The 26,299-nt window shown below is 29.7% G+C and overlaps 4 protein-coding genes across 5 annotated transcripts; 1 reads left to right on the top strand and 3 right to left on the bottom strand.

The window, feature by feature from the left end:
- Positions 1 to 8,268: 8,268 nt before the first annotated feature.
- Positions 8,269 to 11,368, bottom strand: LOC135954846 (probable WRKY transcription factor protein 1). The gene is made up of 5 exons (XM_065505084.1): positions 11,157 to 11,368; positions 10,834 to 11,079; positions 10,630 to 10,774; positions 9,682 to 10,560; positions 8,269 to 9,427 (listed from the first exon to the last, which is right to left on the bottom strand). Exons 1-5 carry the CDS (start codon positions 11,227 to 11,229, stop codon positions 8,524 to 8,526), a joined length of 2,247 nt encoding a protein of 748 aa, XP_065361156.1. The 5' UTR covers positions 11,230 to 11,368; the 3' UTR covers positions 8,269 to 8,523.
- Positions 11,369 to 11,772: 404 nt separating this feature from the next.
- On the top strand, positions 11,773 to 12,630 carry EMC8-9 (ER membrane protein complex subunit 8/9). The gene is made up of 2 exons (XM_065503295.1): positions 11,773 to 12,036; positions 12,107 to 12,630. Exons 1-2 carry the CDS (start codon positions 11,851 to 11,853, stop codon positions 12,515 to 12,517), a joined length of 597 nt encoding a protein of 198 aa, XP_065359367.1. The 5' UTR covers positions 11,773 to 11,850; the 3' UTR covers positions 12,518 to 12,630.
- Positions 12,631 to 13,467: 837 nt separating this feature from the next.
- On the bottom strand, positions 13,468 to 18,001 carry Gbeta76C (guanine nucleotide-binding protein subunit beta-2). The gene is made up of 7 exons (XM_065505433.1): positions 17,844 to 18,001; positions 15,125 to 15,340; positions 14,716 to 14,945; positions 14,452 to 14,653; positions 14,098 to 14,227; positions 13,940 to 14,026; positions 13,468 to 13,856 (listed from the first exon to the last, which is right to left on the bottom strand). The coding sequence occupies exons 1-7, from the start codon at positions 17,910 to 17,912 to the stop codon at positions 13,750 to 13,752; spliced, it is 1,041 nt and encodes a 346-aa protein (XP_065361505.1). The 5' UTR covers positions 17,913 to 18,001; the 3' UTR covers positions 13,468 to 13,749.
- An 815-nt stretch (positions 18,002 to 18,816) lies between these two features.
- Positions 18,817 to 25,345, bottom strand: verm (LDLa and CE4_CDA_like_1 domain-containing protein vermiform). Of its 2 annotated transcripts, none has more exons than XM_065505086.1 (6): positions 25,327 to 25,345; positions 25,136 to 25,246; positions 22,925 to 23,045; positions 22,409 to 22,536; positions 20,769 to 20,918; positions 18,817 to 20,690 (listed from the first exon to the last, which is right to left on the bottom strand). In XM_065505086.1, exons 2-6 carry the CDS (start codon positions 25,185 to 25,187, stop codon positions 19,540 to 19,542), a joined length of 1,602 nt encoding a protein of 533 aa, XP_065361158.1. In that variant the 5' UTR covers positions 25,188 to 25,246; positions 25,327 to 25,345; the 3' UTR covers positions 18,817 to 19,539. The 2 variants fall into 2 exon arrangements, with proteins under 2 accessions (XP_065361158.1, XP_065361159.1); XM_065505087.1 differs by lacking the exon at positions 22,409 to 22,536 and adding an exon at positions 21,371 to 21,483.
- Between the last annotated feature and the right edge of the window lie 954 nt (positions 25,346 to 26,299).

Below are 26,299 nucleotides of genomic sequence, written 5' to 3'. Positions count from 1 at the left end.
TTTCAAGAATGTTGAAAAAAGGATGAATTTTCAGTTTTTCAATGATAAATGGATAGTGAAATTTGATGTAGAAAATATTAAAAAAGACCAAATAATTATTTTGGGCGCAGAAAAAGTCGAACAATCAATTATTTTATAGTAAAGTCTACAAACTTAATATCAAAGAGTTTAATTTGACCAAAGTTCTTTAAAAATTCGGAATTTGTTTTACTTTTAAAAATTTAAAATATTCAACTCGAAAAAGTCAAAAGGTCGACTTTTTAAAATTTGAAAAAAGTATAAAGTCGACTTTTTGTAGCAAATTTAATAAACAATATACATATTTTGAAAATTATAAAGTTTTGAAAGAAAAAATTCAAAGTAAAAAATCAACTTTTCAAAAAATGGAAAAAGTCAAAAGGTCGACTTTTCAAAATTTTTAAATCAAATTTAATATATACACATCTGCTCAAAATAATAGATACACCTACCTAATTGGAAAAAATTGAAATGGCGGTAACATTGAAAATTTCCTCGCAAGCGTTAAGAATACATCATATTATTAAAATTTCTATCTGGCAATGTCATGTCAGTCAAAAATCTGGCAACTATTTGCTTTCATGTTGATTTTTAAAAACGAATTTATTTGAATTACAAAAAATTATTTGCTCATAAAAATAGATACACATCAGTAATTTGTAATTTGTTTATATACAATTTTTTTTTTGTGCAATTTTTTGTTCCTATTTACGTGAAACAGTAAGTATAATTTAAATTTTAGCAACAATTTTATAAAAAATAGGACTCTTTTGAAGAAAATGGGACGAAATCATCATTGTACCGAAGATGAGAAAAAAATTGTTCAAACGATGAGAAATCAAGGAAAATCATTACGGGAAATAGCAAAGAGCATAGGAAGATCTTTACATTTTGTCCAAAATGCTTTATCTAAAAAACAAAAAAGAGAAACTCGCGGTATACCAAAGAAAACCAGTCCAGAAACAGATAGGCGGATCGTCCTTATGGTTAAAAAAGACCCTTTCATATCATCGAAAGCTATTTCTGCGGAGCTATGTAACGAAATCAGTCCACAAACAGTTCGTCGTCGTCTTTTACAAGCTAAATTGCCGGGAAGAATTGCCAGAAAAGTGCCACTAATGCGCCAAAAAAATATCAAGACAAGATTAGAATTTGCTAAAGAGCACTTACAATGGTCCGGGTGTGAAGGCGAAAAAAAATGGAGAAATATTTTATGGAGCGACGAAACAAAAATAAATTTGTTTGGAAACGACTGCCAAAGAAATGTACGCCGACCAAAAGGAAAAGAATTCCACGTTAAATTTACAAAAAAGACGGTAAAACATGGCGGGGGAAACATAATGGTTTGGGGTTGCTTTTCATGGAATGGTGTTGGTCCGATATTCCGAATAGAAGATACCATGAATGCTAGTGGGTATAGAGACATATTGGAAAACGTAATGCTTCCATATGCATCGGAAAATATGCCATTAATATGGACATTCCAGCAGGACAACGACCCAAAACATAGTTCAAGATTAGTTAAAAACTGGTTCTTGGAGAATAACGTAGCTGTTTTAAGCTGGCCCAGCCAATCCCCTGATTTAAACCCAATAGAAAACTTGTGGAGTGAATTAAAGATAAGGCTTTCGAAGGAAGTTTTCAAAAATAAAGACGATTTATGGGAGAAAACGCAAAAAATATGGTACGAGATTCCATTGGAGAAGTGTCAGAACTTGATATCCAGTATGCCCAGAAGAGTGGAGAAAGTTTTACAAAACAAAGGTGGATATACTGGATACTAGCTTTACTTTAATAATAAACTAATTTTTTTAAGATAAAATTTATTAGCTTTTGTTTAATAAGAATTTTTAAAAATGTATCTATTATTATGAGCACCAAATTTTTCGAAATTTAAGAAATTTAATTTACTTTATAATAATTATTATTAATTATGAAATATTTTGTTTTTTACTCTCCTTTTAACTATAAATAAAAATCGACTGAATTTTTTTTATAATTTTACAATATACCATTATTTTTTTTCGTTTTTAAAAAATAAATTTTGGTGTATCTATTATTTTGAGCAGATGTGTATTTTGAAAATGGTAAAATTTTTAAAGATAAAGTTTAAAAATTTTACTGTTTGGAACAACAAATAACAAAATAATTAATCTTTTTCAAAGCATTGTTGATACAATTTTATCAATACAAGTTTTTTTTACAGATTTATAGTAAAATTGTTCATAGTTAGCTAAAGAAAATGATGAACAATATTTAATTTTGCGCTAAAAAATAACAAAATTATTTAAATTTGTCTTATTCTTAAATGATAAATATTGGGAGTGACAGCCTGGTTAGAGATGGTGAATTTTTCAGTCAGGTATAAAAAAGAACTAAATTATTTACATTTTTTTTAACTTTTTGTTTAAAAATTGGTTATATAACTTTTTATGATTAATAGTGAAATTTGACATGAAAAATTGTGGAATTTCACATTGTTTGTTAGAAATATTGAAATTTTTAACGAAATTTCAAGATCTTCAATCCATGACCAGAAAGTTATGTTAACTTTTTTTTAATTTTGTAACTTTTTATCACTGACTGTTATAGTTCTTTCCTCATATCCAAGAAAATATGCTCAATCGAGCAGATTTATTAAAAAAAAAAAAAATTTGAAGAGAAAAAAAATAGACTTAACCATTTCTAAATTAATTTTTTGAATTTATAGGTTGGCACACTTTTCAAAAATACACAACATTTTTTTTTCTTATGATATAAACTGCAGATGTACTTTTCTTTCCCACATGTCCACTAAATGGATACAAAGTTAAACTAACATAGTAAAATTTGGAACTGCCTATAAAATTCAAACCAATGAAAATATTTTCAATCCTGAAATTAAAGATTTAAAAGAGATAAGAACGGATAAGAATGTAAAAAATATTTAAAAACTAACACAATTTTTAAAATAATTTGTCCGTCCTGTTTCCGAATTAGATCCAAACTCTCACCCTCCCATCTTAGTTCTCAAAATAGTTTATGAATGATTTCCATAAAAAATATTTTTGATTAAATTTTCTTTCCACAGAAGAACTCTCAGTAAGTTTTGTGATTAATTTATTTGTAAATTTTAAATATTTTTTCTTTCTCATACCGACATCCTTCAATAACTTTAACATTCTGTATTTAAAATTCAGTAAATTTTTCTTCATTTCTGTTTAACATTAGATTTATTTTATGCGTTCAGACTATTAATGGCCATTGAAATAAATTTTGTTTAACATTTACGTAAATTTAATCAGTTAAATCTAAATGATGAATTGCAAATTGTTTTTTCTTTTTGCTAGCCATTATTGCAATAAAATTTACTAAAATCACTCGTAGGTAGGTATACAAACGAAAAACAATAGAATTTGAATTAGTAGTTGAGAACACAGTAGTCAGCCAAAACTAACCACACCTAAATAGCCAGCAAGAAGAAACTTAACACAACACACGGGCATAATAAAATTGAGGCAAAATCGAATGAAAAAATAAAAACTACAAAAATCAATCAAGCGCTAAAGTAATGCATCACTACACACCGAAAACAATTGTAATTCGTAGCAAAACAACAAAAACAAACAAAATGGCAACTGAAAAATTAAAGAAAAATCAAATGAAAGAAAAAAATGTACTTTAATGTAAACACACTCTCTTTTATATAAACAACAAAAAAAAACAAACACACACTTGTATAGTTGATTTCAATTCATTGAAAAACGGTTGTTTGTTGTTGTTAAAATTAAAAGGAAGTATGTATGGATGAGAAAAAAACAATAAATGGAGTATGCTGGTTTTTCTCCTCCCTCTATTGTGTTATCTCTTTCGCTCTTTATATGCTTGTTTGCTATTGGCTGTTAAGGCTCTACCAATCCTAGTTATTTAAGCTAGGTTATCTCTTTCTTATTTACTTTTGTTTTTGTTTTAAGTTAAAGAAGTAAAAATTATGAATTTGTTGTTGATTTGTGTAGTGTCTCGTTGTCGTACGCAGGCAGCAGCAGTCTATAAGAAAACTGTTGTATATTAAGAGTATGAATGTGTGTTTGTTGTATATAGGAAAGTAAGTAGGTATGTAGGATGTGCCACAGTACATAGTAGTCGGTCGAGTCAACTTATTGCTGGTAGTTATTTCATAGTCATCAAGTATTTTATGTAGTAATGTTGTTGTTAATTTATTTTTTTTGTTGCTGTTGATATTTTGGTAGTTTTGCTCATTTATTTTCTTTAGATGGTTTCATTTTATTTTTGGTTTTTTTTTTGTTGATTATTTTTGACAAGTGATGTTCGTTCTGGGTTCTCGTTTTTGGTTGTTTTTGTATATTCTTAAGGACTGCAATTAACTTCCTGTAGTTTGTTTTTGTAGTGGAAATGAAATGGATTTATTTGTGTACGAGGGTAAATTGATACATTTTTGCACCTAATCATTACTTGCGATAAGAAAGGGATCCATTGTGATAACCCGAAGCATAAGAGATCGTATGTGAAGCCAGGCCAATCAGCTGAATCTATACCAAAGCCAAATATCCATGCTGATAAGATAATGTTATGTATTTTGAGGGAGTAAAAGGGTTCTATCTATTATGAGCTGCTTAAATCTGACCAGACCATCACAGGGAACCGGTCCCGAATGCAACTGATTCGTTTGAAGCAAGCATTGGCCGAAAATCGCCCAGAATATGCGGCCAGACTTGAAACCATAATATTCCATCATGACAACACTCGGCCACATGTTGCAATACCTGTTAAAATTTTTGTCTCATCCGCCGCTATAGTCCAGACCTTGCCCCGTCCGACTAATATTTGTTTCGATCGATGCAGAACACACTCTTTGGGATACGGTTCACATTAGGACAGAGTATCCGATAGTATTCGTTCTTGGCCTCAAAAGAAGAGCAGTTCTTTTAGATCGGAATCCATGGCTAGAAAGATGGGAAAAAAATTTATATTGTACAAATGCTTCAAAATAAAAGTTAAAAATTTGAAAAAATCTCGCATTTTTAAGTCATACTACTCCCAATATTATCAGTTTTCAGTTCAATTTTCTCATGGTAACAAATCAAATTAGCTGGAACTACATTTGGTGGATTCACAAGGTATCCTTTCATGTCATATTGTCATAATGTTTTAATATTTCACGACCTAGTGGCTCGGCTAGGTCCGACACTTAGGCGTTCGGCGCAGGTCTCTGCTGGTTGGTTACAACAGTACAATAAACAGAGCTTTCTGTGGAAATGCCCATATATATTGCGGATCGTGGATATAGCCATGTCCATCGGTCTGTTGAAATAAATTTTCCGAAGCCTCCAAATAACTTACAAACTTTATTGATTGCATCAATATGTCGGCTATAGTCCTGGTTCAGTTGCTATTTAAGATCTAGAAAAACGGCCACAAATGCCTGAAATTTAAGCAAAAAATCATGACTACATTAAGGTTATGTAGTTGAAATAATAAGTCGAGTTTTCGATTTTTAAAAAGTCCACTTTTTGAACTTTGACTTATTAAATTTTTGAAAAGTCGACTTTACGACTTTTTTCAATGGTATGTTTATAATCAACACTATTCTTAAAGTTTCTGCAATTCGATTATGTACGATATGTCTAAAAACTATAGTTTTTATAAAAAAAATATTGGATGAATTTTGTGTAAAGAGAAAGCATTATTTTATAAAAATATATTTATTTATTTCTTTATACACTAGAAAAAAATGCAAGTATACCAAATTTGTACGCTAATATTTTTCGTGTTTGACTTTTTTTTCTGACCAAAATGTCGATTTAGACTTTTCGACTTTTTCAAGCAAAAAGTCGAATGTTTGAACAACCGATTTATAGATTTATTTTTCACCAAAATTATTTTTCCACTTTTTCACCAAATGTTCACAATTTTTTTTCATTATAGTTTTTTTTTAATCAAAAAATTTTCTTTTTACAATAAGTTTTTTTCACCAAAAATTGTTTTCAATAATTATCTTAGTATTTTTCAAAACCTCGAATATCTTGATGTTTTGACATATTTTTATCCAAACAATGTTTTCCTTATAGATAGCGGAGTCGATATGGCCATGTCCGTCTGTATTTTGAAATCAACTTTCCGTAGCCCCCAAATAACTTACATACATCAGTATATCCTCTATAGTCCCGGTTCAGTTGCTATTTAAAATCGAGAAAATCGGACCACAAATGGCTGAGACATAAAATTTTTGGCCTATTTTTGATCTATATCTGGATTACTAAGTTATTAATATAGTCAATAACAATATATATTTCAAAGTCCTTTGCGTATATAACGCCATAGTAAGTCGGACCTACAATGGCTCGAAATCAGGAATATATTTTTTAAACCAAATTTTTTAACACCACAAATTTTTTTTTTTTTATTTAATCAATTTTTAAACAATTTTGAGAAAAAAATTTAAAAAATTTTTTCAGAAAAAAAAATTGGAGAAAAAAAATTTAAAAAAAAAATTAAAAAAAAATTGTGAAATTTTTTTTTAAATTTTTATTTTAAAGTATAATTTGGTGAATCTTGTATATAAGACTCGGCACAGACGAATTTAAACAAGCACTATTTCTTGTTTAAATTTTATTTTTTTTAAATCATCACAATGCATCCACTTCGGCAATGATTCACGATTCTTCAAATGTTTATGTTGCCTTATAAATTGATCCCTTAAAGCATTGCTCTCGAATCCACTCTGTTTAATGGTAGTTTTTCAATTTCCTGGCAGTTTCATCCCAGTTGCAATTGTTTTTTCCATTTAGTTTCTTTTGTAATGTTTAAATCACCCACTTTTATCTTTTACTACCAAATGTTTTCTGTCACAAAGTTTAAATAAATAGAAATACAAATTTATTTTGTTTCGCATAAAAATGAAATTTAGTAAACTCAGTGTTTGTTTTATTTACAAAATATGTATGAAGTTGTTGTCTGTAATAAGTGGTTCAAAACATACATTGATGTTAAAATGTATCTATTTAAAGGTACAAAATAATATAATGCTAAAACTATTTATTGGTTGTTTGGTTATTTTTTAAAAGAATCTATTATTATTTGTTTTATATTGTTGTAACTTTTGTTTGTGCTTAATTTTTGCCTGGCAAATGATGTGTCTAAGGTGTATTAAGTTTAATTTACAATTTGTTTTTTTCATATAAAATATTTTACAAATACATTTCTAAAAAAATACAAATTTTCAATGGCCAAAAAATTATCTTAGTTTACAATTTCTTTTCTTTTTTTTTCAAGATATTACAGAATTTATATAATAAATAAAAAATCTATATAATAAAATAATATAAGAAGAAAAAAACAATGGAAAAACATGTAGTATGTATGTATGTATAAAACAATAATGACGAATAATATTTAACAATGTGGGTAACTTAAATAATAAAACATTTCAAAAATGTGTCTATAAAAAGATAAATTTTGAGTCAAGGAAATTTTAAAAATTTTTAAGATTTTGTTAAAATCTTAGGTTTGTTTCTAAAATTAATATTTATAATTGATCCCCTTTTGTAGTTAGGTGTTCTGTGTAAATTTTGTTTTCTATCAGGTATGTTCTGCAAATCACATTTTATAAAAGTGGTTTGAAATCACATAAAAGGTGTTCTGTGCACATAATTTTGTGATTTTAAAACGTTCAGCAAAGTCACTAATGTTTTCAAATCACTTGGTTAGTTCTGCGGCTACTACATGGAAAATATTAAAATAAATTACTTAAGTATATTAAACAATATGTCCTTTATTAATTTTCTTATAGAATTACTTGTTTTATTAAAAAAACACTTAAAATTTAATAAAAATCTAGAGACACCTATTCTGTTGTAAAAAGTTTTTTTGCTTGTGTGATTTCTTTTGTGATTTCAGGTTTGTTTTCAGTTGTCAGCTGTTTATGATTTTCGAAAATACATGGAAGCTTGCCAGACTAAAATTTTTTAATGGTTGTCTAAAATATGTTCAATATCTTTAAATTAATTATAGAATTCAGCATAAAATTTATAATATTTGTTACATTATATTATAAGTTATCAATATGCGTTATGTTTTTTGCGCTAATTGGAAAAAAAACTGCAACAAAGTTGAAGCAAGTGGTAACCAAAAGCCATTGTGTACTGTGGCAGCTTTGCTGTTCTGTTTTCTTTTTGACATAGTGGTTGAGCTTGCGCCATAGTTTTTGCAAAATTTTTATAAAATGTAATTCCATTCTTTTTAATTCCATTAAAGATATAACAGAAGCTCCAGGCATTTTTTTATTTTCACTTTAATATTTCTACAAAATTATTTGCAAAACAAAACATTTAAAATAAACGAATCAGCTGTTTTCTTGTGCTTTCGAAAATTTCAAATCACACCGAAAAATTCATTAACGGTGTGATTTACAGAACAGGCACAAATCACACGTGTGATTTTAAAACGGCATGTGATTTGAAATCACGTGGATTACAGAACATACCTGTATAACTTAAAGGAAATAAATTAATGATTACGCAAAGAGGTGTTTATCACACGTAATATATCAATTTCCAAATCAGTTAAGGCCACTTGCGATAAGTTAGCATTACGTATTTTCATGGCAACAGCTTTGAAAAATGCTCCCACCTCATCATCCTCCTGTGTAACGGCATTCGTATGATGGCTAATGGTATTGGAGAAGTTATTATTGTCCTGCAAAGGTTGGGTATTGGTGGAGGCTTCTGATGTTGTGGGCAGCTGGTGTAAGGGTGGTGGTTTCGGTGGCGCTGACAGCTGTACAGAGCCCGAGCAAATATCCAACGTTGTTACCGCGGAGGCCAAAGTGATATTGCTGTTGTTGTTGCTAGTGTTTAAGGGGTTTTGATGTTGATAGGAATTATTATTATTAGTGGCTACTGGATGGTTGTTGGACAAATTGTTGGGATTTAATAAATTATTTGGCGCATTATCATTTATATCCAAAGAGGGCATACTGATATGTTGCTGCTGGGACGGCTCTTGATGATGCTGTTGCTGCAGCTGTGGGTGCTCTTCTTTAAATGCCTGTACTGTTGGCTCCATGGCTGTGGATCCCATGCTTATGTTGGTATTATGATTGCTAAACACTGAGAACTCCTGTTGAGATTTACGATCGTCGGTATCTTGCTCATTGTCTTCGCCATCATTGTGTTCGTCTACCACACTGCCACTATCACCAATAATATAATTGTCAATGTCCATGTCATCGTAACCGCCCACACTGCCCGTGCTAACACACAAATTATCGCCATGATCGTTTTGTTGCTGCATACCCTGGTCATCGCTGACCGCCGACATTTGTTGTAGCGGTGAACTGCTGCCATCATCCATATCGCCATCGAGTTTAGTTTTGGACATTTGCAAAAGGTTTTTGGTGGCATCAAAATCACTGGAAAATAAAAGATGGGGATTATAACTGGTAAAAAGTGTTGAAAGTAAAATGGGTTAAAATTAAATTTTTTTAAACCAAAAATCACCTAAAAATCTTACTTAAGTTTGTTTTGAAATTAACTGAACATTTTGTTAAATATTTACCAAAAATTTGTATCCGTTCAAAAATTATTTTCAATCTTTATCTTAAAGTACTTTGGTGAATGATATATATAAGTTTCAGTATAGATCTCCTACTTGTTTCATACTTACTTTCCTTTATGTTTTATAAACTTTTGCAAAAAGCTCAAGGCATCATAGTGCTTCCATCGCGGCAACATTTCACTGTTCTCACGATTCTTCAAACGTTTATGTTCCCTTATAAATTGATCCCTTAAAGCCTTCCACTTGAGACGACACTGTTTAACGGTCTTTTTCAATTTGCGAGCAATTTCATCCCAGGCCTCAATTTTAAGTTTGACATTGCGATAATTGGGATTGAAACTGTTGTACAGCATATCCACATTGCGTATCAAGCCAATTAGTTCTTTTTCGAAATAGCTTTCAATATTTAGAAACGTGTGAATAGGATCATCATCTTCGTCCTCGTTATTTGGTGTCGTTTGCTGTTGGCACAATTGTTCCTGTTGCTGGTGTTGATGCTGCTGCTGTTGTTGCTCTTGTATTTGTCCCATACAATCTACCAATACATTGTACAGGGTTTCATCTGCAGTCTGCTGTTGATGATGCTGCTGGTTATCGGGATTATGATGATGATGGGCGGTGGTGAGTAAATGTTGTGTATCACTCAGAGAGTGATTGTCCAGACGTGTATTATTGTTGGAGGAGTTATTGGAGCCCGTGATATAAGTCCAATTATGTTCATCTGTTTGTTGCTGTAACACCGAAGAAAGTTGTTCCTCTGTTAGGTTATTGGATGTATCCGATTTGTTTGATGAGAAGTCACAAGTAGCGAAATTTATAGTGGTACTGCCCTCGATTTTAATGGTAGTAAATTTAGGTGTTGAATTGTTGTCATCTGTTACCACATTGTTAATACCATTGGTAGTGGTGGCCACAGGAGAGCAAGTAAAGGAATTATTGTTGTTAGTATTATTGGTATTAATGGCAGGTGGAAGACGGGGACGATAGCTTTAATAAAAAAAATATTAATAAAAATCTTTTTAGTAATTTTTCTATTAACTATAAGTAGGTATTTACTTTCTGGACAATGCGTACGGCCTTAGAAAATCTAATTCCTTGAAATATTTCCACTTCACATTGACCTTGTTATTAAATTTTGATCTTTTCAACTCACGACAATACTGATCTCTCATGGCCTTCCATTTTGCCTTGCATTGTAATTCTATTTAAAGGAAATAGCTTTAGGAAATCATAATTATCTAATCATATTTTCATAAATACCTGTCCAGCCTAATTGTTCCGAGATTTCCAACCATTTCATATCTTTTCTGTGTGTATTTCTATAGTTTTCATGTTTAGGATTGTAAAGGGCCTGCTCTTGGGAGACCAATGAAATCAATAAAATTTCTTTGGCCACTGGCATGGTCACCACCATGTCTTCTTGTATTTCCTGTGACAAATCTGTCATATCACTGAGATTCATCATTTGCTCCTCTTCTACCGGCGAATGATGGTGGCTGTCTAGAACTTTGTTATTAGACAAACAAAATATTTGTAATAAATTCCTGGTAAAATGTTGCTAATGCAAAACAAGTAAAATGTACCTCCAGCTGCTGCTACGTGGAGCGTTTGATTGTTTTGGTTGTCTGTGGAGCTTAATGCTAAAGTTTCCATCATAGTTTGTTGGGCTTAATTCAACGGATACACATTTTCTATTTAGTGGCTTAAATCTCTGTTATGCAGTTTAATCATTTACTAGTAATTTATATTAATTTTATAACAAAAGTAATGGTAAAAAAACAAAAATTTTCTATTTTTTTTTGTATTATAGTGATAAAAATAAATTGAAATGTCAAATATTTGACAATAAGAAAAAAATGTCAATAGTTGACGACCAAAAGAATTTTTTGTTTACCTATAAAACAGGGTTGTTTGTTTCAAAGTGGTGAGTTAGTTTGCTCAAAGCAAAGAAGTTAAACAAGAATTATAAATTAATAAATAAAGATAATGGTTTATTATAATTCAAACCATTTTTAGAACTAAATAATTAAGTATATTTTATTTAGAGACTTTATTAAAAATTATTTGTGTTGATTTGTTTATTTACTTAATTCACCTCAATTACATTACCCCAGTGTTGCATTTGAAATTACCTAGTTCTGCGAACAGATTTTGTTAATCTGACACTTCATTCATTTAACTTTTTTTTCATTGGTTTTTTTTTCTTCATTTACTTTGCCCCGATAAAACAAATACGTGTTTTTAGTTGAATTTTCACAGAAAATTAAATAAATTAAAATGACTTTGTATAAATTTAGTGAACGTGCTTATGCTAAAATGATATTCCATGCTGCCAAATATCCACACTTGGCTGTAAATGGTATTTTATTGGCTAGCAAAACTGAAAGCGAAATTATCGATGCCATACCGCTGTTTCATCAATGTTTGTATGTCACTCCCATGGTGGAAATAGCCCTTATGCAGGCAAGTTATTTTTTTTTTCAATTAACTTAAAAGTATGTCATTATTAATTGGCCCTTATTTATGTGTAAAGATTGATGCCTATGCTGAACGTGAAAATTTAGTGGTGGCTGGCTATTATTGTGCTGCCGAGAATTTCTATGATAATACCCTTGACAAGGCTCCTGCAGCCAAAATTGCCGATAAGATACAGGAGAATTATAAAAATGCCTGCTTTGTGCTTATCGATAATAAATTGCTGACATTGGGTCAAGAGGTGCCGGCTATTAAAGTTTTTGGTTGTGGCAGCGACTCGGGACGTTGGTCAAAGGCGGACTTTAAACTTGTACAGGCGGAGACAACTTTGCAGACCGTTTCAGCTTTATTGAAAAGAGGAGCCATGAAAGATGTTGTCGACTTTGATAATCATCTAGATAATCCAGAGAACGATTGGACAAATCAGTTTTTAAATCGTGACTTGAAACAAATCATGGCCATGTATTGAGTAGAAAATTTATACATACATTTCTTTTATTTTTATTTTAAAACGTACATTTTAGATTTAAGGGTGCAATTTATAGTGTAATAAAAATAAAATAAAGCCACATTTATAGAGTATTTATGAAAAATGTTGAAAAATATAAGAGATTTTTAAATTTATGTTAAAATTTTTATAAATAATGTGTAGGTTTCTTTAGTTGTGTAGTTATACGATTTTTTACAATGGGGCATACTCCGAACCAATTTTTTATTCAATTTTCATAATCAAATTAAAGCATTCAGCATGAATTAATTTGTTATCTTAACTCCTTAGTTCTTCAAACGTATTGAATTCATTCGTTTGAAAATTTATTTATAGAATTCCGTTCTGTGATTCAAATCCATTCAAATTTGCTTAATAAAATTTATAGAATGATTAAATTTGTCTTCAATTCAAAGCTATTACAAAATTGATTTAGACAATTTTTTTAGATTCATTCTGAAAATGATTAAAAGTGATACAAAAATAAAACTGACTGAAGGAAACATTTTTTCATTCATTTTGCATTAGTTTTTATCTAACAACAATTTAAACCTTCATGGATTGAGTGAATTTTATTATGAATAAATTCAACATTGAATGAATTCTAGTTAAATCAAAGCATTTTAATGAAGCTAAAGTATTAGATTTAGGGAATGACTAGCTGACATTTTCCAATTCCGAATTAAGATTTTAGTGCATTAAGCTTAAATTGAATCCATTAATTTGAAGTCCGGCTCTGAACGAAATTCGAAAATACGAGTAATATGTTCGAATTAGTATGCTAAATTTATCAATATTAGAAAATAGCTCCATTGAAATAATGATAATATCAAGAATTTATAAAATATTTCAAACTTGAACTAATTGAGAAAATGTTATGGGGGTAAATAAAACAAATCCGTAATTATATTCACTTAAAGTTCATTTAGCTGTTTGTTTACTCTTTAATTATATTTGAAAATTAGTCATCGTTTAAATTGGCTTTTATTTCAAAACTACAGTTTCTTATTGTTTACTTTTGATTTTTTTGTTTTAATATAACATTTATGTTGTTATTTAATCATAAATTGTATTTTTAATTTTGTCTAAATACGAGTATTTCTCAAAAGTTTTTTTTTTCTCTTTTATACATAAATGTCTTAATGAAATGGCTTTGTTTTTCCAAAACTATTACTTGATAAATAAAGATATCAAATAAATTACACAAATTAAGCTTAAAGCCACAAGCGTACTTGTTGATCCCAGCTAGTAGAGGCCAAACACATGCCATTTGGTGACAAGCTAATGCATGTAATACGATTTTCATGACCTTGCAGCATACCTGCCCAAGAAGCAATACAAAAAACAAAATCAATATTAATTAAATTAACAAGGAAAACCAACCATTCAATACAAACTACTTACCATTATGACATACTTTCATGGTATCGAACGAATGTATATTGCCCTCGATGCCTGAACACAATAAATAACGTCCACTGGTCGAGAGGGCTTGAAGTAAAATAGAATAGAAATAGTTTAGGAAAGTTTGTAGGGATTTTGTTAATATTTGTGTAACTTACCACATGAAGTGAAACCAGTATTCTTTTGTGGCGGCTCATATAAAGCAATTTGTTGATCGGCTCTTATATCATACAAACGAGCAGTTTGATCCTCTGATGCTGAAGCAAAACCATTGCCACTAGGATGATACTAAAAGTATAAAATGTTGGCAAAATGAATAGATGTTAAGAAAATCTTATTTTTACTTTGTAACTCCAAAATTTAGTTTAAATCCTAACCTTATTTGAAAAACTGGTTAAATATTTTTTTTTTTAACTAAAAACTAATAAATTTTCTGTTCCATTTCAAAATACTTACAACATTTCTTATTAATTTATAACAAATTTCTTTACTATTCCTTAAAAAATACTTACACAAACCGAGTTAACATCCATTTCATGACCGAAAAACATTTGTTTATGTGTTTCCTCGCGTACATCCCACAATTTCGCCGTTTTATCCACAGAACCCGTTATATAAGTATTCATATCGGGCGATAAAGATAAACCGGCTATATCACCAGCATGACCATTGAAATCCATGGTCTTAACACCCTTTTCCAAATCCCAATGGCAACTTGAAGCAAATAACAAAGAAATATTTAAAATTTTTTTTTTTTATTTTGACAGATTACTTACATTTTCATATCACCTGAACCTGTTATTAAATGGGTGTCATCCAAAAAGCGACAAGAACTTAAGAAACCCTCATAGCCCAACAATTCTCTAGTCATTTTGGCTACACCCGAGGCATCACGATTGTTAACATCGTACACGGTACACTGATTGTCCATGCCGCCACAGGCCACAAAATTGCCGGAGGGTGAAAATGCCACAGTCATTACCCAGGCCGAACGTAAAGGTATGACCTGGAAAGCAAATTAATTAAATGATTTATTTATCATAATTAATATTTAGGCCTTATTCATAATCAATTTTTTAAATTTATTAAAGGTTTATAAAACTGATTGTGTATGGAAAGGTTGTTTTATAAACCTTTTATAAATTAAAAATTTGATTACTAATATGGCGGTAAAAGTTTACTAACCTGCACTTTATTGGCCGTCCATGTATCCCATATAATCAATTTGCCATCCAGTGAACCGGTAACACAGTGTCTAGAATCTCCGGCAAAATGTACCGAGTTCACTTTGTTGATATGGCCCTTAAGTATTTTCTTAGATGATAGACGTATTTTCGGTATATCGGACATATCACCACATTTTTCTTGCATTGTACAATCCGCCTTGGCTTTATGGTCATCCTAAGAGAAAGAATTTATGTTGAATTAAAGAAAAATATTAAATATTTTGGCTGCTGCTGTATTTTCGTTAAACAAAAATTTATAATTTTATTTTCGATATATTATTTATATGTAAGAATGTCCGTCGGCTTATTGGTTGAAATACGTTTTTTAAACCCCCAGTTATCGTATGGACCCATCAGATATTTTGAATTGAAAGTCAAAAAAATCTCACTTTCATGAGAAGGGTATACATATAAGTCTGTCATTCCGTTTGTAATTTCTACATTTTTCATTTCCGACCCTATAAAGTATATATATTCTGGATCTTTATAGATAGCGGAGTCGATTAAGCCATGTCCGTCTGTCTGTCTGTCTGTTGAAATCAATTTTCTGAAGACCCCAGATATTTTCGGATTCCAAATCTTCAATAATTCTGTTAGATATGCTTTCGAGAAGTTTGCAATTTAAAGTCAGCAAAATCGGTCCACAAATGGCTGAGATATGGGGAAAAAACCAGGACAACCTCGAATTTTGATAAATATTTCAAAGACCTTTGCAATGACGTATATAAAACCAGTTGGACCTACAATGGGTCAAAATCGGAAAAAATATTTTTTAACCCAGTTTTTTTTTCGCTAAATATTAAAGAAAAATTGAAAAAACAAAAAAAATTTAAAATTTAAAAACACAATTCGAAATTTTTTTTCCAAAAAATGTAAAAACTGCAAAAAAAAATAAATTTTGTTTACCTAAAAATATTTAAAATTTTTATTTTGAAGTATAATTTGGTGAAGGGTATATAAGATTATAGCTCTGTTACTTGTTATACCCTTCAGCTTCGTGAGAAGGGTATATATAAGTTTGTCATTCCGTTTGTAATTTCTACATTTTTCATTTCCGACCCTATAAAGTATATATATTCTGGATCCTTATAGATAGCGGAGTCGATTAAGCCATGTCCGTCTGTCTGTCTGTCTGTCTGTCCGTCTGTCTGTCTGTCTGTCTGTTGAAATCAATTTTCTGAAGGCCCCAGATATCTCCGGGATCCAAATCTTCAACAATTCTGTCAGACAGACTTTCGAGAATTTTGCTATTTAAAATCAGCAAAATCCGTCCATAAATAACGGAGATATGAGCAAAAATCCGAGACAACCTCTGAAAATTTCATCAAAAAACACAATGTATTGCATGCTTTGACAAAAAAGCAACAAAACGTATGTTTTTGGATGTGCATGCTTTGCGTATTTTGTTTTTTTTATGTGTTTTGTTTCTTTTGGCGTTGTTGTTGTTTTTTATACAACTAACCGTTTGTTTGGTTGTGTGTTGGTTTTTTTGCATGCTTTGCGTATTTTGTTTTTCTTTTGGCGTTGTTGTTGTTTTTTATACAATTAAACGTATGTTTGGATGTGTGTTGGTTTCATTGCCTTGCGTATTTTGTTTTTGTTTTTTCTTTTGGTGTTCTGTTTCGTTTGGCGTTGTTGTTGTTTTTTGTGTTCTTGATAAATTTAGGATGCTGTAAGCTGAAAGTGGGCAATGTACATACATACCTATATACTAATTATAAAAAATAATGATGCATCCACAACAAAGGTGAAGGGTATATAAGATTCGGCATAGCCGAATATAGCACTCTTACTTGTTTTTCTTTAAGATTATTATGATTTTTGTAGAAATACAAAAAATGTAGCACTTTTTGAATTAATTATGCTCAGAGCATCAAATTAATTAATTCAATTTAAGCTTAATTAACAAAATAAAAAACAAGCTGTATTCGGCTGTGCCGAATCTTATATACCCTTCACCAAATTATACTTTAAAATATAAATTTGAAATATTTTTAGATAAAATTTTTTTTTTTAATTTTTAGTTTAAATTTTTTTAATTTATTAGTTTAAAAAATATTACAACAAAATTTATTTTCAAAATTTAAAAAAAAAATTTTAAACATTTTTTTTTAATTCTTTCAAAATTTTTTTCTTAAAACAAGTTTTCAGAAATTTTTTTTTGTATCAAAAAAATTCGGTTAAATATTATTATCCCGATTTTTCTCAGCCATTTGTGGGCTGATTTTATCGATTTTAAAATCTAACCGGGTATATAGCGGATATTTATTTATTTTATTTATATATTGATGCATTGATGCATGATGCAACAATCACGGAAAGTTGATTTTAACATACAGACGGACATGGGAGTCGCAGGGTATAAAATCGACAAATTTAACTAAATATTTAACACGAAAACGCATTTCGTAAATTCTAAATTAAACCAAAAACTAGTTCCAAATCCTAACACAGAATTCGATTCCAATCATAAGTGTAATTAATTCCTCATTTTGTTTCTTAAAAAAAAGTAAAAAAAATATTTTTTTGTTTTTTTTTTTCAAATTATTTTTTTTCTGCTTCAATCCTTGACATTTTATACTATACGCCAGATATCGCTCCAAAATATCTTTAAATTATTGATAGCTTTATTTAAATTGTTATTTTTATTAATTTAAAACCATTTTTTATTATTTCACCTGGAATTTTTTTATTAATCCATTAATTTCATCGTATAATTTTTGTGTTTCGGGATCGACTTTCGGCATTTTGTTTTATTTTTTTTTTTAGATTTGTTTACAGCGATTCAATAAAATCTAATTATTTTTATTCCTTGATTTTTAAATTCAGATATTTTTTTTTTTGTTTTTTTTTTTGTAAAGTTTTCCTTGTAACAGCCGTTTCAATACTAAGCAAGTGATTTTTGAAAATCATTAGTTATGTTGCCGTTGTTTTCAACTTAATGCAATTAGTTGTTGTTTAATTGGATTTATTTCTATATACGTACATAAAAACTATTCGAATATTTGACAAAGACAGCTAAATGTGGCGGTTAAACAAAAGACCTGCAAATTAGAGCAGTAATGACTGCATTATTTTGTGTTTTTGTTTTTCCAGCTAAATCAAAATTAGGTCTATAGAAAACAACAAACATGTTGTTGACATTTGTATTATTCGAAAAAAAGAACATCCCTTAATTGACAAACAATGATTTTAGTGCGATTTGAGTCAATAAATGTTTGTTTTGTTAAGAACAACGCCATTGGCTTTATTATTTTTGCTTGAATACCACATAAGTATTTTAATATTGACCCCACGATTGACCTAAAAACAATTCAATTCGATCGTTTCGGATTTTCGAAAGTTCCTGTTGCGTTCAATTTCGAAGTGATCCTGTTTTTAGTCCTTTATTCAAATACAAAATTGTTCGTTTCCTAAACATATTGTTTGTTCGTTTCTTGAAAATTGTAATTTTCTTTAAATTATGCCAATTCTTTAAGTATGTATTTCAAAACAATCCAATTCGTTCGTTTAGGTTTTCGAAAGTTGCTGTTCCGTTCAATTCCAAAGTGATCCTGATAATTTGCAGTTCGTTTCGTTAAATTTTCTTTAAAAAATATCAGAATTGTATTTTTGTCTTGTTCCCCAATTTAAATAAAAAATCAAACATCATTTTTTTTTATATTTTTTATAATTTTTTTTATTTGTTTTATTTATATTTTACAAATTGTTTTTTTCTTTTCTTTGTATTTCTTAAAAAAATACTAAAATAATTAAAAAAAATTATTGTAGCTGCTTTTGAGAAAATTATTTTTTTTTTTGGTTCTTATAACAAATTAGAAAACAAGAGATGGAAAGGCAGCTGTGTGTTTTTCTTTTCTTTTTTTAAATTCTAGTCAAAACAAAAAGGAAACAAGGTTCACTTATTATTTAATAAAAAAAAAATAAAATCATAATAATAAACAGAAAATTTATACAATTTTAAAGAAGTAACAAAAGTAACACTTAAAAAACAAAAAAGAAATTGGAAAAATGATAGAGAAAGAATTAATTAATTATTAACTACACGGAAAGAAATTTACTTGACAGATGATGACAGGTTGAAAGGTAGCGTTTGAGTATTTTGTAGAGTTTTCAAGTTTAGGATTTAGTATCATATAAAGCATTATATTTTGTGAATTATTATTTCGATTTTTTGTTTGTTTGTTTGTTTTTTTTTAATCAGACTCTAGTTGGAACTACTTTAATAACGTAATTCTCTGGGTTTTTAGATTTTTATATAAAAAAAAAATTATTATGTTCTTTTTTTTTGAAGACTTTCTACAAAAATAGAATCCTAACAAAAACTTAAACATTATATAAATTACTTCCCTTGCCTAGCTAGCGAGCGGTGTCTTAAACTGAGAAACCATCGCCAGTGGGATCCAAGATCCAGGGGTAGTTGTTGGGACATTCCATGCAGGTGAACAGACGCAAAGTTTCACCGGGCAATTCGCGGGTGGTCAAGGGGCAGGCATTGGGCAAGGAGCAGAAGGGTTGGCCCTTGACGTCACACTTTTCCTTCCATTCCTGGAAGTCGCGTAAAGCATTCAATTCAGTGGGGTTTTGCATCCATTGGATGACCTGCAAGTTGGTGACGAAGAAGACATCGTTGCGACCCAACATTTCTTCAATGAATTTGACCAATTCATCGCGATATTCCTTCTTGGACTTCAACCAGGAGGCGTGGAAGTGGAGACCCAAAGGAGCACGGTTGCTATTGTAGTGACGGTTGAAATTGTGACGCAAAAGTCTACCGAACTGATCGCCAGAGGCAATGTTGGAGCACGAATCGACCATATGACAACCGGGCAAAGATTCATCGAAGGTAGGATCATCACGACGATCAAGTTCGTTCATGACCATTTCCCAGACAGGGTGGCTACGAGATGGACAGTTGTGGGCATTGCCGTTACACTTGTGTGGCATGCGGAAGTACAAGGTGTATGGCCAGATTGGTACACGGCCCAAGGAGGCGGTGATGGAAGCATCGTACACAAAGAATTGATCAGCCATCATTTCGAATTGTTTGTTGCCACCCACACGCAAGTAAGGAGCACGCATACCAATGATGGAACCATCGGTAATATTGGCGAAACGTTCAGCAATCAAACGGGAACCGGCCATCTCAGCCAACCAATCGTCGTAAGTACCACTGCTCCAGTAGTTGGGATCATCCTTGTGGGTCAACGAGAAGACAGAGATTTCATGACCGCGACGGTGCAAATCTTGTACAGCCGAGTAGTTGGTGTATTTGTGGGAAACAAAGAAGGTACCCTTGATGGAGCAGCCATTGGGATTTTGACGTTGACCGTTGAAGATGTCTTCGTACAAATCGATGTTGTCAACATTGACGGCACCATTGAAGGTAATGGTGATCATTTGAGGTACTTGTTGGGGTTCAATGCCACCGGGAATGCGGGTGCCATCAGCAGAACAGAAACAATCGGGCAAAGCACACTGGGTGGGATCACATTCGGGGGCACGATTGGGATCTTCATCGACAGCTGTAAATTACAAGAAAAATAAAAATTATTAATTTTATAAATTAAAAAAAAGAAAATTCTTTTTTAAATCAAACTTACAGCAAGCATTTTCATCGGATTCATCTTTGCAGTCGGGTTTACCGTTGCAGAAAAGCTCCTTATCAAGACATTCACCATCACCGCAAGACAATTTACCCTCGGGGCAAATAGGTTCATCGGTTTTCAAGATGGGCTTAACCTTGCGTGGCTCTAATTATTAAAAGAAATTTTATTTCAATTAGTCTCCATTGTTTATAAAAGTTTTTGTTTTTCGTTTAAGCTAGTTAGATAGTTAGAAAAAAAGTATTAGTTTCAAGCAGTATTGATATAATAATATATTATAGCTATTTTAAAGTGTTAGTAACAAACAAAAGATTTGAGTGGGTTAATACAGGGGGTTTATTTTTTTTTTCTTTTTTTTAGTCAAAACCAAAACCAAAGTTCCTAATTTTTAACTGAGGGATAATATATTTGATTTATATTTTTCTTAATAATTGTTTTCTATTCTATATTGTATTTACAAATATAAAAGAATTGTGAGCCCTGTGTCCGTTTCCAAATTGTGTTGTTTTTGTTTTTATATAGTTGTTGTAGTTATTATAATTACTGTTGTTATTTGTTTATTGGATTGAGGAGAGGGAGTGTAAAGCTTGGCCACTTACTTTCTTTTTCATTGCAGTTAGTTACTTTAGCCTTCCAGTCACAAGTTTGTTTCATAATATCGAAGGCCAAACCAGAGGGGCATTGGATTTCTTTCAAACCTGATTTCGTACATCTAAAAACACACAGAAAAAGGTGGAAAATGCAGGATATTTAAGGGTCTTTTTCATTCATATGTCATGTTTGTTTTTTTTTATAATTTTTATCTACAACATACATATTTTTAGGTACATTGCATGGCATTTAGTTAATTGGAATGCCTAAAAATCTTAAATTGTATTTTTCCACAAAAATCTTGTAAGCGTTTTTTGTTTTTTTTTTTGGTTTATTTTATATACAAAAACATCTCAAATTGTAACGGGTTGGTTGGGCGTTTTGACAGCTTAGAACTTTGGTTTGTAGGAAGCGGAAATTTGTTTTATTTTTTTTTTTTTTGTCTTATTTTCTTATTTTTATAAATATAAATAGAATGAGAAACACATATACAGAGAGAGAATAGTATTATCACACATACATTTAAATATAAATATACATATAGAATAAATACCCGAAAAATGAAGTTAGTTAAACACTTAAAACAATAAATTTTTAAATATTTAATTTTTTTTGAATATTTTAAAAGAGTACCAAACAAAAAAGAGCTCTAGCACATCCCATGACTTCTTTGTCATACTTAAGTTTGGTTACAATGTTAAAAATTTTTATTATTTGCCAGAAGTTTTTTTGTTGTTTTTTTTTTTTGTTTTTCCAAAAATTATTTAAAATATACACAAATCACCAGGTTTAGACACACAAAACAGAAACATAGACAAAAGATCCATGGAAAAAAAGACCAAGTCTTAGCACTAAAAATAAAGTTGACAGTACATATAACTGACAACATTAAATAGTTTAGCCATTTTGTTTTGTTTGTTTAGATTAGAGAGAGACATCAAGAGAATTGATGTGTTTAACAGTAGATAACAGTAAAAAAAAGTAATTATATACACCGAGAAAAAAAAGTAGAAAGAAGAAATGTTGAGGAGAATAATTAGACTTACTCTCAATTACATCACAATCTTTAACATTTGTTCTCCAATCACATGTTTGTTTCATAACATCAAATGCCAAACCGCCAGAACATTTAATTGATGCTAAACGAGTTTTACCCGTTTCACCTTTATCACATCTTTATTTGAAATACAAAATTTTTATTTTATTTATTATGTATATGTATGTAATTGACTGTTAATGTATATGTATATTGTACTTTTTATTTTAACATTGTGAATGTTATGAAAAATTTTTACTGTGTAAAAAAAATATAAAGTTTGTCTTATATAGTTTTTGCAAGTTTCCATAAAAAACCATATTTGAAGTTTCAAATTAATACCAAATTTTATAAAATTTATATTATGCTAGTATGTTGTATATATATAGCAATGATGTAAGCTTTAGAAAATCGGGCCCTACTAAAGATCTTGGGAAAAATGTTTTTCAAAAGATTTTCTTTCATGAAATTCAAATAAAATATGTTGTTTGTATAGATAGGCCTTTCAAGGCAAACGACGACTTACCTGTAGACTTCACGGCAATCGCCTTCAGAATCCAAACGGAAATATTCATCGGCGGGTCTGTCGGCACAGGCCTCTTCAACATCGACACCTTCTAATTTATCACGTTGATCTTGACTGGCGGCTAAAGGGTTGAAAAATTAAAAAAAAAACAATTAGTAATGAAACTTTTAATAATATTATTTATAAAAAAAGTATTAAAATAGTGTTTTATTAAGGAATTTTTCTTTTATTGAACTTCTTGGTTGTATCGCTTTATTTAAAATTAGTTTTTACTCTCTTTGTTTATAAAGCTGTTAAGCAGAGATGTTATAATAATATTCAATTATAGAAAATACACTAAATTTTCTATAGAAAAGGCTGTTACACAAGATTATTTAAAGAAAATATTGATGTACGCAAAGTTCCGTAACGAAAACACTGTTATACACAAAATTTTCTATAGAAAATACTGTTATGCAAGAAATTTTCTATAGAAAATACAGTTATACAAAAGATGTTCTAAAGAAAATACTATAATTCACAAGATCTTCTAAAGAAATTAATTGAAATATGAAAAAGCATAACAAAAATTAAAATCGATTACACTTTTCCATTCCTGGCTATAATGTAAACACACACATTTATCACTTCATCAAATATAAACAAAGGAGTGAGTGAGAGAGCAAAAGCGAGTGAGAGTGTGAATTAGTATTGCCAATGGCATATTTATACAAATAACGCTAAATTAGTACATTTTATTTGCAACTTCAAAATATTAAAGGATTTTTTTATAGTTTTCTTTAGTTTTGAGAATTTTGTTAACCCTTTGTCACAAATACTAGTAGTTTGAAAATAATTAGAGTTTGGATTAGGGTCGTAACAAAAACTAACAAACTTTTTTTTTTTGTTTTACGATAAAAAATATAAAAATATTTCCATTTACTTAGTATGGTTTCTAGTTTGTAAAATCTTTGTTTTGTATAAGGTACTGCCACTGAATTGCTAACTTGTTTACATGTACGTACATACATATGTAACATGTGTCATTAATATTATTTTCTCAGCCGGCTTTTATAATTACACAATTGTAAAACTGGTTATAACAGAAATATTTATCCTCTAAATTACCAATCATTTACACAAATGTAAAGAAAACGAAAGGGAAATGAAGCTAGTCTAGCAGTTTCCGCATAAAAACTGAATCATTCCTCCTTGGCTTGGCAAAAGAGTAAAAGTTTTAAATGCAAGTTAAATAGAGATAGGTTTGTTTGATTATGCATTAGCCAAGTGGTAAAGTAAGTGGTTTAACCAGTTTTTGCCTTGGGAATATTGCATAAATAAATATAGAGTTGTTTTAGCTAACCAGTAAAGGTGGTTCATTAGTATGATGGAGGATATTATGACAGTTAATTATGTAAATATATTTTTATATTTAAGCAGGGGCTGTAAATGTAAAGTTGAATGGTTGGTTTGTTTTTTTTTTTAAATAAAAACTGCACCTTAAAAAGTTTAATTTTTAAAATAGCTAATGAAATGTCAAGCTAAGCTTGCAGTAACTATTTATTATAGTGCCATAGTGTTTTGTTTGTTAAAACAGTTAACGTTTGTTTAGTCAATCTTGAGTTTAAACTCTTGTTTGTTTTTTTTTTTAAAGCTTGTAGCTAAAGTGGTTAACCTTGGTTAGGCGGTGTGTTAATATAAACACAATGATTATAAGCCATTGTAGAAAGAAAAAATTATATTAATTCTCAGAATTTTAATTGAACAAGATTTGCAAAACGAAATTGATTTAAAATTCTAACTATTAAAGGTCAAGAGAGTTTAACAAATAAAATTGATTTTTGAACTTATTTAAATTTTTTTTGACAAAATCACGTGATTTAAAAATGAAAATATAAAGAATATAAAATCATTTGAAATTTATTTTTGTTAAATAATTTAATTTCTTAAAAAAATTTAAAACACCTTTTTTAAAAAAAATTTATATGATTTTCACTTAAAATTTATGCCCATAATTTAGGGTTTGCCATTTTAAATGGTTAATTAAAATGTGGTGGCATCACTAATTAGTTTTAAAAATTTCTTAATGGCGCCCTCTTGATTTCCTTTTTCTTTCAATTGGCCATTTTATTTTTTTATTGAAATTCACAAACACTTTTTTAATACTTTTTTTTAACAAAATTTCTTTGTTTTAGTTACAAATATATATGAAAAAAACCATCAAACACTTACCTAAAGCGCAGCACAGCATAAATAAACCTAAAACAGGCCACACACGCGCCATTTTGCGTATGTGCTTTTTCTTTGTTTAGTGTAGACTGAGGGGGGTTTAACCACAAAAACCTTTAAAGGAGAAAATTAAAAAAAAAATTCAAAATTAAACACTTGTCACCAGTAAACAAAAAATATTTAGTAATACTAACTTTTTATTATTATAGTTTAAAATAAACTATAAACGTTAGCTAGCGTACTTGCTCAATACACAGCCACGATTACACTAGGTGTTGGCTGCTAGCAGCAAGTTCTATTTATTAAGATGCACAAAACACTTGAAAACACACAAAGTTAAAACTTTTGCAGAATGGTGAATAAATAATGGTTAAAACCACTAAACAAACCCAATAAACCAGGTGATAAACTTGTCTCCTAAAAAAAAGTTCAATGAAAAAGAGTACAACTTCTTGGTAGCCTCTCTATCTTTCTCTCTTTACCAAGAGGTGGATTTCTTTGAATATGATATTTGGTTTAATAAAAAGGGGAAAGCTGCTTAAATATACAAAAATATACAAACAAAGAAGAAAAAGCTTTTTTTCTGATTAATATGCATTAATGCATTTAAATTTAATTTCAAATCCAGTTTTAGGTTTTATTTGCGTTGAATTTTTTTCGAAAAGGAGCTTCTTTAAAGTTTATATAACTTGTTTAAATATTTAGAAATAAAAAAAAAATACCAAAATTTATTTCAAAATTAAAGGGGAAGAGGGTTAAAACAAACTCTTTCAACAAATTCACCTTTTTACTTTAACTCACCACAGCTCACCTCTGATGAGGTTTTGTTGCCTAAGTCTTTTGATTTTGTTGTTTTTTATATTTTTTTTTTAAATTAAATTCAAATCCAGTTTTTTGTTATTATTGTTGTTATTTATTTAATTAATCAGTTATTATTAACAACAAAATTGCGCAAATTATTTAAATATTTTTTTAATAAAAGATGAGTTTGAAAAAACCTTTAAATTAAATTTCTCATGAACTTAAAAACTTTTAATTTCTTACATAAATTTATCTCAAAAAAAAAAAAAAAATTATTATAAAACTTCTTTCAAGGGGTATTTTTTGTATTAATAAATAAGTAAAATTAAGGAGTGTCTCAAACATACAAGTACAAGACAAGTAATG

The sequence above is a fragment of the Calliphora vicina genome, chromosome 3, assembly GCF_958450345.1.
Source record: "Calliphora vicina chromosome 3, idCalVici1.1, whole genome shotgun sequence".
Lineage (NCBI taxonomy): Eukaryota > Metazoa > Arthropoda > Insecta > Diptera > Calliphoridae > Calliphora > Calliphora vicina.
This window is presented reverse-complemented; position numbering and strand designations above follow the sequence as displayed.

What these genes read in the sequence shown, in the direction of transcription:
- Gbeta76C (XM_065505433.1), bottom strand. Translation starts at nt 17,912, where the DNA reads ATGCCGAAAGTCGATCCCGAAACACAAAAATTATACGATGAAATTAAT. An exon ending in TGGATGTTAACTCGGTTTGT is followed by an intron (nt 14,228 to 14,451) that starts GTAAGTATTTTT and finishes TTATACTTTTAG; the next exon opens with TATCATCCTAGTGGCAATGG. An exon ending in CATGAAAGTATGTCATAATG is followed by an intron (nt 13,857 to 13,939) that starts GTAAGTAGTTTG and finishes CTTCTTGGGCAG; the next exon opens with GTATGCTGCAAGGTCATGAA.
- EMC8-9 (XM_065503295.1), top strand. Translation starts at nt 11,851, where the DNA reads ATGACTTTGTATAAATTTAGTGAACGTGCTTATGCTAAAATGATATTC. An exon ending in TGGAAATAGCCCTTATGCAG is followed by an intron (nt 12,037 to 12,106) that starts GCAAGTTATTTT and finishes TTATGTGTAAAG; the next exon opens with ATTGATGCCTATGCTGAACG.
- verm (XM_065505086.1), bottom strand. Translation starts at nt 25,187, where the DNA reads ATGGCGCGTGTGTGGCCTGTTTTAGGTTTATTTATGCTGTGCTGCGCT. An exon ending in TATGCTGTGCTGCGCTTTAG is followed by an intron (nt 23,046 to 25,135) that starts GTAAGTGTTTGA and finishes TCAACCCTTTAG; the next exon opens with CCGCCAGTCAAGATCAACGT. An exon ending in AGATTGTGATGTAATTGAGA is followed by an intron (nt 20,919 to 22,408) that starts GTAAGTCTAATT and finishes TTTAATAATTAG; the next exon opens with AGCCACGCAAGGTTAAGCCC.
- LOC135954846 (XM_065505084.1), bottom strand. Translation starts at nt 11,229, where the DNA reads ATGATGGAAACTTTAGCATTAAGCTCCACAGACAACCAAAACAATCAA. An exon ending in CCGTACGCATTGTCCAGAAA is followed by an intron (nt 10,561 to 10,629) that starts GTAAATACCTAC and finishes TTTTTATTAAAG; the next exon opens with CTATCGTCCCCGTCTTCCAC. An exon ending in TTTATAAAACATAAAGGAAA is followed by an intron (nt 9,428 to 9,681) that starts GTAAGTATGAAA and finishes TTTATTTTCCAG; the next exon opens with TGATTTTGATGCCACCAAAA.